This window comes from Leuresthes tenuis, unplaced genomic scaffold (assembly GCF_036924035.1).
Source record: "Leuresthes tenuis unplaced genomic scaffold, fLeuTen1.0.hap1 SCAF_20, whole genome shotgun sequence".
Lineage (NCBI taxonomy): Eukaryota > Metazoa > Chordata > Actinopteri > Atheriniformes > Atherinopsidae > Leuresthes > Leuresthes tenuis.
In genome coordinates this window covers 15,570,238-15,583,210 of record NW_027325374.1, presented here as the reverse complement: position 1 = coordinate 15,583,210, position 12,973 = coordinate 15,570,238, and the positions used below count along the sequence as shown (strand labels likewise).

At 44.2% G+C, this 12,973-nt stretch overlaps 1 protein-coding gene across 3 annotated transcripts in view; it reads right to left on the bottom strand.

Annotated features, from left to right (window-relative positions):
• Window positions 1-12,973, bottom strand: part of mpp2b (MAGUK p55 scaffold protein 2b) — a 34,448-nt gene continuing 21,475 nt past the window's right edge. For all 3 annotated transcript variants that reach the window (XM_072373669.1, XM_072373668.1, XM_072373670.1), the window contains 10 exons: window positions 6,665-6,817; window positions 6,395-6,550; window positions 5,454-5,681; window positions 3,661-3,792; window positions 3,467-3,569; window positions 2,397-2,465; window positions 2,141-2,302; window positions 1,670-1,872; window positions 1,399-1,527; window positions 1-746 (listed from right to left, as the gene is read on the bottom strand). In XM_072373669.1, coding sequence (XP_072229770.1) covers window positions 570-746; window positions 1,399-1,527; window positions 1,670-1,872; window positions 2,141-2,302; window positions 2,397-2,465; window positions 3,467-3,569; window positions 3,661-3,792; window positions 5,454-5,681; window positions 6,395-6,550; window positions 6,665-6,817 — 1,512 coding nt within the window. In that variant the 3' untranslated portion in view covers window positions 1-569. The remainder of the gene's footprint in view (window positions 747-1,398; window positions 1,528-1,669; window positions 1,873-2,140; window positions 2,303-2,396; window positions 2,466-3,466; window positions 3,570-3,660; window positions 3,793-5,453; window positions 5,682-6,394; window positions 6,551-6,664; window positions 6,818-12,973) is intronic.

The following is a 12,973-nucleotide window of genomic DNA, read 5'->3' as shown; positions in this document are numbered from 1 at the left end:
TTCAAAATGACCTATTGCTGTTTAATTTTCCAAATCAGAGGAGACACACAGGATTAAGCACATTTCTGAACACATACAATCATACCATGTGATCAAATGGCAAAATATAGAGTATTCAATACAAACATGACATTTGGTATCTTTCGTCAATCTGTCCTACTGATCCAATGTAAACATTACACTACAAGTATTTAAGATTTTTAAAGGCTAAAATTGTCCTTTCACAAAAACCTCCAACCGAGCACTGATACTTACGAAACATATCCATTAATCTATATCCAACGTTTATGATAACGCACACACGCTCACTCCCACTATTGAACTACACCGCATAATCAGCTTTAAATCCTTCTCAACAGACGTCAATAGAATTTTTCCAGTCCTAACAAATGAAATACAACTCAACATAGGGCTCAACAGAGGAACACTAAGTTTGTACAAAAATGCTCTACATGAGGCTGGTCATTTGCACTGGTTTACGATGTTCAGCTCCTCTCTGGAGCTACTGGTGATAAATCCTCCCCCGACCTGTGACTCTGACAATCTGGCGGGGGAGCTGTTGGCAACTCTCAAAACACCCAGCTGACAGGCACCCACTGGAGCTCTGTCGACAGTTTCTCCAGCGCCACCCGTAGACTTCGGAACGCTGCTTCTAGACCGTCGTTCACGATGCAAAGGTCAAAGTAATGTCCGTATGCTCTCTTAATGCGCTCGCTCTCGTCCACCGTCCTCTTCAGTTCAGAGTCCTGTGAGGGGCATGTCAAAGCAGAGAGAAGAAGTTCAACAGAACGAAGTAAGCAGGTTAAATAACTGAACGGAGCAGCGCCAGAGTCAACTGTGAAGCCTGCAAAACTATTCACATCAGTCAGCGAACAGGATCTAAATGTTAAGAATAGAACTTTCTTATTGGATTCCTCTGCACAGAGCAAATTATTAGTTATTAGTTATATTTGTTCTTCAAATTACCGAAGCTGATTCCCAAAAAGCTGAGAGTTTAAACATTTATGGATGCAGTGATGAACTGTATCTGAATGAGATTTTCCTGAGCCCAGGCAGTGATTTCCACCACATAAACCTTTTAAGTATTACTTTTACTTTTCCACTCTTGGGTTGCTACTGTATACAACTGTATTTGTTTTAAGTGTGTCATGGCACTGACTTTTAAAGCCCCTGGAATTGATTAATAAAGCTTTATCAAGCTATTTTTAGATATAATAAATACTATAGGTATAAACAAGTTGATATGAGTTTAAATAACAGAAATCAGGTTGATCCGCGACATTAAGACCATGTGAAAGTGCTGGTGTGAGCCAAACATACACTCGAGCGTTGTGTCATTTTTCTGTCAGTTGACGTTGCCCATCTCCAACTGGAGGATGAACGTGAAGGCGCACTCACCGTTAACTGCTTTGTGACTACTCCCGACTCGATTGCTGACCTATTCATAGCTTTGAGGACTTCAAAGTCCGGGGCTTCAATGAACACAACATAGGGCAGGAATTCAGACGTCCGCAGCACTTTAAGAGCCTTCAGAGAAAAACACAAAAAATGAAGATGAATTATGTTCGTTGCAAAACAAACAGCGAATTAAAAAAAGTCCCCTAACTCAGTTTAATGTGTGTACATAAGTTAGGCCGAGTGTTTCCAGCTGATTTTGCTCTTCCTCTACCTGTGGGTTGACATCCAGGATGCAGATCTTTCCTGTTTCTATCACCTCGTGTATGGAGTTTATCTTTGTGCCGTACAGGTTCCCGTCGTACTCGCCGTGCTCCAAGAAACGACCACTTTTGATGTCGCACTCCATTTCGCTTCGGGTCATGAAAGAGTACAGCTGACCATCTCTCTCATCCACCTTTGGCTTTCTGGTGGTGACTGTGTGATAAAAGATGAATGCAAACAGAAACTGATCCCACAAAGGTTCCACTAGTACACACCGACTAAAGAAACTTATTAGTTTGCAGACACTGAATGGCAGAAATATGGTAAAATGCAAGGGGAAACCTAACAAACTTTATTAAATTAAAAAGTTTGTTGAAATGAATTAGAAATACAGAAATTAGAAAGTGAGAACAAAAACGGGGAGACTAAAGAAAAACTGATTTGCGATGAGATTCACATGTTAGTGAATGGCTGCACTTACAGGGGATGGTGGTGCCATAGCGCTGAGGATCCGACACCAGCAGCTTGTTCTTCAGACTACGGCGACCGACCCCCTGCGCTCCAATCAAAACCAGCGTCTTCCTCCTGAAGGGCGGGACTTTTGCAACCTCCTCGTAGATCCGCAGCTCATGCCGATCGAACTCTTGGAAACAGCAATTAGGCACGGTATGAGCGATGAGGTGCTTTGTCTTTGAGTCCAAAGCTTATGCAAATTGTGATGATACAGGCAGTTTTACCTGCATTCTTGGTGGTCAAATACATCATCTTTTTTTTCTTCTTACCACCCATCCCTGCACACAGAGGACCTGAGACAGAGACCACACCAAACACCAAACTCAATCAAACTTCCACCCCTGGTGCTTATCCTCGCCAGACAAGTCAACAAAGCCCTCGTTAAAATGAAAAACTACCGAAGTGAGGGCTGTGTTAGGTCATAAATTCAAAATCCTAAGTGTAGAATATGGAAACTCTACCACTAGATGGCACCGCGCATTAATACTGATGAGTGTGTGCAAGCACTCTGCTGCCAGAGAACACCTGTGACCAGGCGATCTGTTGACCGTCTGTTCGCTACGGCAGATCATTTTGTGGTCATGGAAACATGAGCTCAGTTGTATTAAAGCTTGGGCAGCAAAGAGTTTTCATTTTGCTTTCAACAGCTAAAAGCGTCAAATATAAATCATTTTATCACGTTTGGATACATCGGTGTATCAACCGTCATCAGATCTCACTATCCAAAAGCATTCGATTCAGGTGTTTTATTCTAAACAGGCTCTGAGTTTGTAAAATATGTGGAAATATGAGGAAAATGTGCTGGCCGACAGATGTGTCCTTTCCCCCGGCTCCAAGGGCAGTACAGTTGGGCTGTCATCTTCCTCTCCTCCACAATTGAAGGGCATGCGGCTCCCTATGACTCACCACCTGTTTGGTTGCTGCTGAGGACTCTGCACCTAGCAGATAAATCTAAACACATAAAGCCCCCTTTCCCTCCAGGTCTCATATGAGGCGAGATCATTATTGATCAGGTTTTTGTTAACAGGCTTATATCGCCTCTCCTGAATCAATGCTCCTTCTCAGGGAGCGTGCTTTGTGACTGTCACACCCTGCAGCTTAATAACCATCTGATTGGATCTGGCCACCGCAGTCTCTCTGATGCTCATTACGAGGTGAGAGGAAGAGGAGCGATCGGGCGCCAGATGAAATACTTGCATGATACGGAGAGGGAACAGATGTTGTCTTTGTTGCCGGGCTGTTTGTGCAGCGAGGAGCCTGTGTTTAAATCTGCATAATGAGAGACGAGGGGTACCTGTGGTAGCGAGCTCCAGATCTCTCTTCACAAACGCTTTCCTCTTCTCCTCAAGGAGCTGGCTTGGAATCAGGCCCGCACTGCCTCCTTCTATGTGACAGGCCTGAGACGTGAACACGAGAGAACGGGTTAAAGAGCCAGTGGGTAAAAGTCATCAGCCAGCTTATGGAGCTGAACACGGGGACAGAACTGACCTGCCACCAGTTGAGGTCCTCCTGGTTAAAGATCTGCAGAATGTCTCCGCTGCTGAAGCTGAGGCCTGCCTCCTTGCAGGGAATCAGGTTGTCGTGGGTTGGATCGTAATCAAAGTGACACTTCACAAAAGCCTAGAATGGATAAAGATGTTTACGCATGTCAAAGAGACTGAATAACACATTTAAAAGGAAGCCGTTCTGTAAGCTGGTCGATTCTTTTAAGGTCTCTGGTGTGGTGCGTGTGATCTGGGGTGGATGGACCGGGTGAGTAAGTGTCCGTCAGTGTGGAACAGCCTTTTGCACTTAGGGCCCGCTCCATCTCTCAGCTCACTTTCCCGACAAGGCTGTGGGATTCAGCTCATGAGCCAAAGCATCTAACCCCCCCCCACTGACAGGACACAGAGTCTGAGAGGCAGACCGACAGAAACAGGGAGGAGAGGGGTAGACAGAGAGAGAGAGAGACTAGATCTGCAGCCATGGCAACCATCCCCTCCCCCTACACTTGACGTTGTATTTTTTTTTTTGTCTCTGACTGAACTGATGCAAGGAGGGGAAAAAAAATAAAAAGAAGCCCAACAGCCCTCACTGTACCGTGGGTCTCACTCCTCTCATTCGTTCGGATACACAGTCAGTCCTTGAGCCAAAGTGAGCTGTCAGCTAAGTTTAGTCATCATGTAATGGTTCAGGATCAAGGGCAGTCTGGACAAACAGGCAGCTGGGATGCATTTTGAGGGAACTTTTGGGAATGGCATGGTCTTTAATGTGTGAGCGCTGCCAGTCATGCTTTAAGATCTCCGACTGACAGCTTCTGCTAAACGTTTCCATCCTCTTTTATGCACATGACGTGCACCACTGATAAATACATGAGGTCTTAACACGTGCACACACTCTTCTTCTGCAATGGGAGATATATTAAATACATTTCCTCCAATGAATGTGCATTCTATCCCCTGGGCATCACAGATATCTGTAACATATACTTCACTTCAAGTCTTTGGCTGAGAGACGCTGAGCTCTCGTTTAGTGGAAAACTCACTTTTCATAAGTGAATTTCATTCAGCTTTTCCTCCACCCAGCAGCCAAATATGCTTCAAATTCATGTTTCAAGTCCATTACAAGAATCCTCACACACAACCCCAATCTGCATCATTTCTACTGGAGCTGGTGTTCCAGTATTTTTCAGTCTGGGGTAAGGAATTAATTTATAATGGCCTCTTCAAACTCCTCTGCTCCCCTTTCTCGACCAATCGGTCACAGTGTTGGTGGGAATTCATCCTCACAAACTTTTGGCAATGCAGACGCAGACAATAAAACTTTTCTTGTCCTTTTGGTATAAACTGGATAACATCTTCAGTCTCTAACGTCAAAATCCCTCCTTTGAGTAATACGCAACAGATGAAATACATGAACGCTGAGAGCATATGAAAAAGGACAAATCACATGATATGAGACAGGATCTTTAGTGTCATGACCTTTCTGTCGGATTCTTTTTATAAATGCCTCAATTATTGAGCCACTTAAAAGGGGAAAAAAGCTACCATGCATTTGCATAACTGACAAAACTGCAATGCAGGTTTTTTTTTTATCTCCAAATATCCAGTGATTTAAAATGCAGCTCTATAGAATAAGATAAATGACTCTTGGCTCGGCGCACAAGCTTACAGAATGTCGAGCGGATGCCAGGGAGGACAATAAGTGTTTCTTACTGATGGAAATGTTAGTGTCCTTTTAAGCAAATTGTAACTTTTCATACTATATCGGCCTTGATATAGTCCTTTTCAATATAGGCTGACCTGTCTCGGTGTGTGGGGCTCCTGGTAGCTTGGCAGGATCTTCAGCACCACACTTCCGCTCGCCTCCTTCAGCATCTCCTGAAGCACTTTGGGGTCGTTGCCCACCTCCTTGCCGTTCACCTCCTTGATGATGTCGCCCACGTGGAGCAGGCCCTGCTGGTCGATCATGCCTCCATGAAGGATCCTGGCAATCACCAGCTCGCCACTTTCCACTCTAAAAGTTACTCCCTATAAACAGATGCACAGCTGCAGCATTATAATCACGAGGGACTCGAAGAAGACCCGGGAGAACAGTCTGGAGTTGTCCTCCAGAGCACATTTTCGGGCAAATCTGACAAAGTGAGGGGCAAAATGATCCACAATTCAAATAAAAAAATGTTCACAGCTTTTCTTATATGCTTGGACAGGGAAGGCAGCGTGTGGGAGTATTAGTTGCAGTCTGCACTGGTGGTCAGTACACTCCTCACACCAGATCATTCCAGATGTTTTTTTCAGTCATGTAACCAAAATGCAGTATTGTTGCATTGAATCTTGTATTCCCTTCTCAGCTCCTCTGAAGCTCCCTCACCTGTGATAACATTCGGAGCGGCGGGCCTAAAGTGCGACGTGGCCTGCAGCATCAGTGACTTCAGACGTCGAAGCTTACGGGTAGAACACGATGTATGAGCAGCTTGCAAAGTTATCGCTGAAGTTTTTGCCATTAATCGCGAAACAAGTCCGCCCAATGCAGATAAATCAAGCCACCGAGGAAATATAAATCTGCCTTTTTTTCTGTTGTTAAACATTGTTTAAAGCGATCTCATTATACTGAGTGCATGAGCTGCACCCAAAGCACACTGTATATCACTATATATCACGCCACTCGCTGAGGAATTGTATCTGTTTATAAGAAGGGTTCAGACTTGCCGTGATGAGCTTTTTGCCTAACTGAGCAGGCTTACCAGGTGCTCACCGGACACCTTACGGATGCCCACCATCCTGACTGCATCCGGGGGAACTGGCTGATTGTTGAGGGCTGCATCCATGAAGGAGCAGGGGCTGGGAGGAGGAGTCTCGTAGTTTTTGGACGCCACAGAATCATGCGTCTCCAGAAGGGACTGTGAGACGAGTGATAAGTAGAAAAGAAAACAGTTAATAACATACCATTGAGGCGGCTACAGTCGTGCTATGTGCTCTGCAACAATCGGATAGTTATGTTCTGCTCTCCAAACCTGAAAGTGAGGTTCCTTCAGGATGCGGATGAGCTCGTCGGCTGCCTGGCTTCTGTGTGTGAGCGGGTTGAGCTCCTTCAGGATATCCTGGACCAGTTCCACGTTGTTCTCACTCACAGCCTCCAGCTTGGGTTCCTCAAAGTGCTCATGAGCCTTGGATTTAATAATTAGAACAGGGCTGTTACTTTGGGCTACTTCTCTCATCCTAAGCACATTACCTGATGGAAGACTTCCCTCATATGCCGTGCTTTCCACCGACTGTGTAGAAATACAGCTTCCTCCTCAGTGAGCAGTTGCTGCTGCTCGCTGAGTTATAATGAAACGTATTCTGCCTTCTGCAGGGGTGTTTGTTTTTGAGCAGTACAGAGCACAGTAACAAGCAACAAAAACAGTTACCTGAAAGCACGAATCAGTTTTGGTAAAAACCTACACTGGCATGTGCAAAAACCAAGAGAAGAAAGCACAAAGGTGCTAAATCCTGCACCCCTGTCGGCTGCACAGCATGTGATATGAATATTTCAGGGAACTTTCATTTTTCATCTTCTCCTCCATTATCACCAAGAGCAGAGGAGGACATGGCTGGACCCCTGGTTCAAGGTCATAGATGTAGCAGTGAGGAGCAGTGACAAACTGTTCTACTGTGCAGGCACACCTGCATCTAAATGACCTTCGTGGAGGAGTCAGAAGACAAAGACCTTCCGTTGCGTCCAGAATGGATTAAACTGAGAATGGATTAAACGAATCTACGGCTCATCGTGGAAGCAAACATTACACCGTCTGCAAGAAAAAGCAGACAGGAAAAAGGATTGCTTCCATCGCAGAATAATGATCCTGAACACACCTAAAAATTCCCTGTAGTCCACTTCAACAGGTGCATACTGAAAGCTTTGCCACAACCCCCACAGTCCCCAGTCTCAACTTGATTGGAAACCTGAGCATAGACCTCTGATAAGCAGTGTATTGTCTGTTACCCCTTTAGATATTCACATGAACAGACATTTCGACCACATCTGTCCAGATCGTGTATTGGTTTTGGTTGGTTTGGTTTCCTTGTGTCACCACAGATTCTTCCAGTGCAGCGCGGTGTAATCGTACGTCACTGCCTAAGCCAGCCAGTGCCTGCAGAACTGAACTGCGGAAGACACGGGGCATAAAACACTTTCTCATAATCAAATGCAAATACAACAATTTACGCCAACACTGTTGTGCAACTGTACGTCGAGAGATGTGTTTGAAGATTCTTATTATCAGGCAGTTGTGCAGAGGGCTTGTCTGGTGGGACTAACTACTAATCTGGCAGACACATTGTTTGTTTGCTGAGGAAGAGGGGAAGAATCCCTGCCGGGAGGCAGGACACAATGTACATGCGCACAAATGAATACACTTACACTCCCACACACAAACCATCCTGTATAATTAAGTGCACCGAACTGCATGTAGTGGATACTTTCATAGCTCAAATACGCCTGTAATGGAATCCATGCGCATGTGGTCTAAAGCGCACAGCGAGCCGCCCCCTTTAGGGACACAGCAGCAGAACCCTGGCAGCATTATTCAACATGGAGCAAACTGTGATCGGTGGCAGGCACGACGAGCCTCGCTCCTTTCCACGGAGACGGTTCAGGAATGACGGCTAATTAGCACAGCGGCTCTGAGTGTAGAAAAATCTGACGATGAGAAATTATATTCAGCATCTCCATGTGACAGTTCAGATGGATTCATACTCCGGTAAACTGTCCTTCTTTGGAGATTAGTCACTATAACTAAGAAGCCTTCCCATGATCAGTGTAGTCCCAAAAGATCATTTAAAAAAACGTCTGGAAAAGGCATCAGATTCCTTAAAGCTAGACTATTAAACTTCTGAAATAACAAAAAAAAAAAAGTTCTTAAATCTAAACATGAAAACTTGAATCCCTGAACGGACAAAATTCCTCTCTTCCTTTTGAGAGTTTGACCACTTGCCACATATTAACTCAATTGTTTTGCGTGAGCTATTTTCAATAGAACCGCTGGAGAGGCGCCCCCTGTCGGAAAATGGTGACTCTTAAAACATTTGAGGGTTTGTGACTGCTGTCGAAAAGCAGTAATTGAAACTGCATCAGAATGCTTTGTTTGATATAGAGCCAGTCATAACTGCTGATAGTGAAGCACCTGGAAGCCCTTTTGCACCTCAGCCCGTTTGGTCGATATCTACTCATTCTCTTCCCACTAATTATTCTGATTCATTAAAGAACTGTGGGCTGTGCTAATTACATTATTCTATATTAATCAACACAACTCACTGTCAATGCAGTGCCGTGCCACACCAGGACCTCCGTTTTGTTTCTGTATCCCTGTGTAAGCATCTTCTGTGCGCCATAGTGCATCGAGTGAAAGCGTGATAAGTGTTTAGAGGTAAACTATCATCTTGGAAAGCCTTTTCATATCCTTCAGCAAGGCTACATCAGCCGATGAATCTTTTATGAGAATCCTCATCAATACACCGGTACCACCAAGTGCTCTGCCAGACATCCAGTTCAAACACTACAGCCGCGCTCCAACGCGCCAGTTTCCTGCAGGCGACGAATTCAATCAGTCTTTCGTGAAAGATACCAAACGCTAGGAGATATGAAGGAAGACCAGAGGAGAAATGAAGATGTAGGGGAGCAGAAGAGGCTTTGTTTTCAGCAATATAGGAGGCTTTTGATGCAGTGCTGCCTTCAACTGGCTGTCAGGAGTCCACGCCAAAGTTTCCAGAGCAGAACTGCCTCTGGGCAGCCAAATTATATTGAACAGTTTTTTTTTTAGTTTTTTTTTTTTACATTTGTCTCTGTGCAAGTTTCTGGCAAATGCATCATGGGTAAAAACAACTTCCACCTCAGCAGATGTCAGCCAACACCCTGTCTGAGGGAATAAATGTGCTTCCAAACTCACAACTTTTGACTCTGCAAAGAAAAGGCAAAAAAAAAAAGAACTTTTGGCATGTGGTGGCAGCATTTATTTCCCCCCTGCACTCTGGCAGCACACAGCAATCAACTTCTTCCTGCGCTTGGAGTGGCCGTGAAAAAGTCCACGTTTGTTTAAAGGCCACGAGAGATTGTGCTGTTGGCGAGACGTGGAAGACTTTGACAAGAGAGAGAGAGAAACAGAAGACGTAGAGGGAAGACACTCTGACAAGGCTGTCTCCCTCCACTAAGCTCTGCGACTGCTCTCCCTTATACTTCAAAGAGCTTTAGTGTGTGACAACGGCACCCTGAGGAAAATATGAAGAAACTAGTTCAGAGCGATTCACGTGAGGAAAACGGAGAAACACAGTGAAATATAATCCTCCACACAGAAAGAGTAGAAAACTATCTGATACACAAACAATCAGCTTCTTTGACGATCCCTTCTTACTTTGTTAGACCTCAAAAATGTCGAAGTCGCTGTAAATCGCTGCCTTTTCAGATCCATTTCAGGTCAGTTGAATCAAAAATAAACACTATCACAGTCTGTTGCACATCCTCAGCCTTTTATGACCACTTGAATTCTTTGAGGCGTGGAGGCAGATTCCAACTTTCCCGTGTGGCAGTCGACAGATCAGCTTTGAAGGATACAGCGGCGTCGTGAAGAATTTCTTCTTCTTTCTTCTTTCAGTTTTCACCACAGCTTTTAACTCGGACTGAGATCAGGACCGTTTGGTGGATATGTCACTGAGTTATGTCCTTCCTGAGGGAGAAGTACCGTCACATGTTTCATTGGACCTGCACCCAACAAACGTTCCTGCATCACCTCCTTTCCCATTGCAGACTGGTTATTTATCACCGAATATCATCCGCAGGCCGTGACAGCTTCTCTTGGGCCCACTGTGACCTTTTGCTTTTCTGGATGCACGTCTCATTTCCCCCTTCAGCCTTTTTCTAGCAATTCGGTCACAAACATTGACTCCTGTTTCTGACCCCCTTTTGCTTTGTAACTTTTTGAACTTTTGTTGTGCATTTTCCATGAACAAGGCATACCGCTCTGCCTGGACTTTTCTTTAACTCTTACTTGGTCGACCTGTATGTTTCCATTTCACCACAAGCCCCAGTGCTTGCTTACAGTTTCAGACCCAGCTGACTGAGAACCACCAAAACCTTTTGCAACATTCCAAGTTCTCCTCAAAGATGTTTTATAATCCGTTCCATTGTTTCTACAGACAGCTTTCTTTGTTGGGGCCATGTTTCCCATCAAGTCAGCCAGACCGGTGCCGGTCCCTCCGATAAGGAACACAGACGGTTAGCTAGGAGGCCAACTAATGAGGGGCGCCGTGGCAGAGAGTCAAATTTATCCTGACAGGTGTTCAAAATGAGCACGTAGAAGCCATTATCATTAATGCCCAACAAAGGGAAAAGAGAGGAGAAATCAAGAAAAAAGTAGTCATCCATACTTCTCCTCTTTTATCATTGTCCCACACTGTCTGTGTAAGAACACATGTGAGTTAAATAAGCAGTTTTTGTCATTTTTAGTTTGTTCTAAAGCCCAAGAATCTGTTCCCAAAAAATGACGAAGAGTCACGACTTCTTCCATTTAGAACTTGACTCGAAATTGTTTATTGATTGTATATGATGAAATGTGCCATTCAAATACGTGTTTTTATACTTTAATGCTACTAAACCGGAGCATTTTTGACGCAGCTACTAAGATGCAATATCGATGGATTCAAGTTTGAACGCATGAGAACAAAGAAAACTGTAAAGTTCACTGTCATCGTGGAACCTAAAGTTACCTAATGTTATGGTGCCTATTCATATGCAGATATCTGCTTAAATAACCGAGGTGCTGTTTGCACGTACTGTATTGTTAGCAAACATTTTCTAAACCAGTCCACACCACACAAGACTGCCAGGTATATCTGTATTTTCGATAAAGCCACCTTGTCCTCGGAGTAACTTCAGAGACGAACCCCCATCAGGAAAAGCTTTGATTCGGTCTGGGCAGCTGCCCAAGAGAGATCTGCACAAATGGAGCATGAAATTGAAAAACGTATCTTATGTATTCATTCTTATCGCCTAGCAAAGAGCAATTAATCTGTACCAAGCATATTTATTCAGCATGACGCCCTTTTAATAAAGTTGTGTTGAGCTTTGAGGCGCAGGTGATTCTGTGTGTTTTTCTCCTCCAATATTGAGGTTCACTGTGGTCTCCTCACCGTCTGTCTTCATAAGTAATAAGCAGACGAGTACTTCTTGTAACCTGTTACATGTGATCTAGTCCCTAGTTAGCTGTGTGAGCATAAATACATTCCCTCTACAACACTTTTGACACTTCTGTGGAAAAGAATTCATCAGAATATCAATAAAATCTCTAATCATGCCTGAAGCAGAGAAACCGCCAGAATGAGCAAGTGAGCCACTCTCTAATCATAAACCAAATGAAGCTCAAAGCATTCTAACAGGTTCGTTGGACAAACAGGCGCACAAACCAATGGCTGCCAATCATTCCTTCATTTCTCATTGATGGTGGAGGTCTCTGCTCCAGCTGCACTCGTCAACTTGTCAAACAAGGCAAGGATTAATGGGCTGTTCTGTGTTTTCTCTGCCTAGTTATAGAAATGTCACATGGCCTTATTAAAGTGACTGATAGCTAAAAAAAAAAAAAAAGACACATCCAGCCTGGGCGATCACAGAGAGACTGCTGGTACTAGGCAACAAGAGCAGCGAGTTGAGACAGAAGTGTGAAATATCTGATTCTAAGTTTGTACAACAGCACAAACAACATGAGCTGCCGTGTCTGTCAAATTCATGTTTACTGTTCTGCTTTACCTCAGCTGCCAATCCCATCTTTTCTGTAAAGGTAAGGTCACCTGTTGGTCATCCTTTTCCCTCCTCTGTCTCCAAGATTCAGAAACACAAGTCCCTCAAGATCTTTACGTTTGTTCAAATTCTGCTTCAAACTACTGAAACTACTTTTTTTTTTGTCCCTCCAGGACAAAATCCTACAGGAAACAAGGCCGAGCAGCACAGAGGGTTTTTCTGCGAGCATGATGTCGAGTGAAGAGACGCCTCTTTAATTACCATTTACAACTAACGAGGACACAATGAAGCGGGCACAGTGAAATGAAAATGTCACTGCACTTGATCTAAGCTGTCACAAGATGAAAATTCAATTTCAAAGAGGACGATTGGCTGTAGAAAGTTTTAGTTTTGCAGCGTCACTTTACTAAAGATCCTCAAATCTCAGTGAAAACATCATTTGTTCTGAATTATGTCTCAATGTAAATACAGCAAGGGAATGCAAACAGTGTTACCGAGATGTGTCCACACACACCCCTTCACCCCTTCTCCTCCACAGAAATCGATCCAATGATGA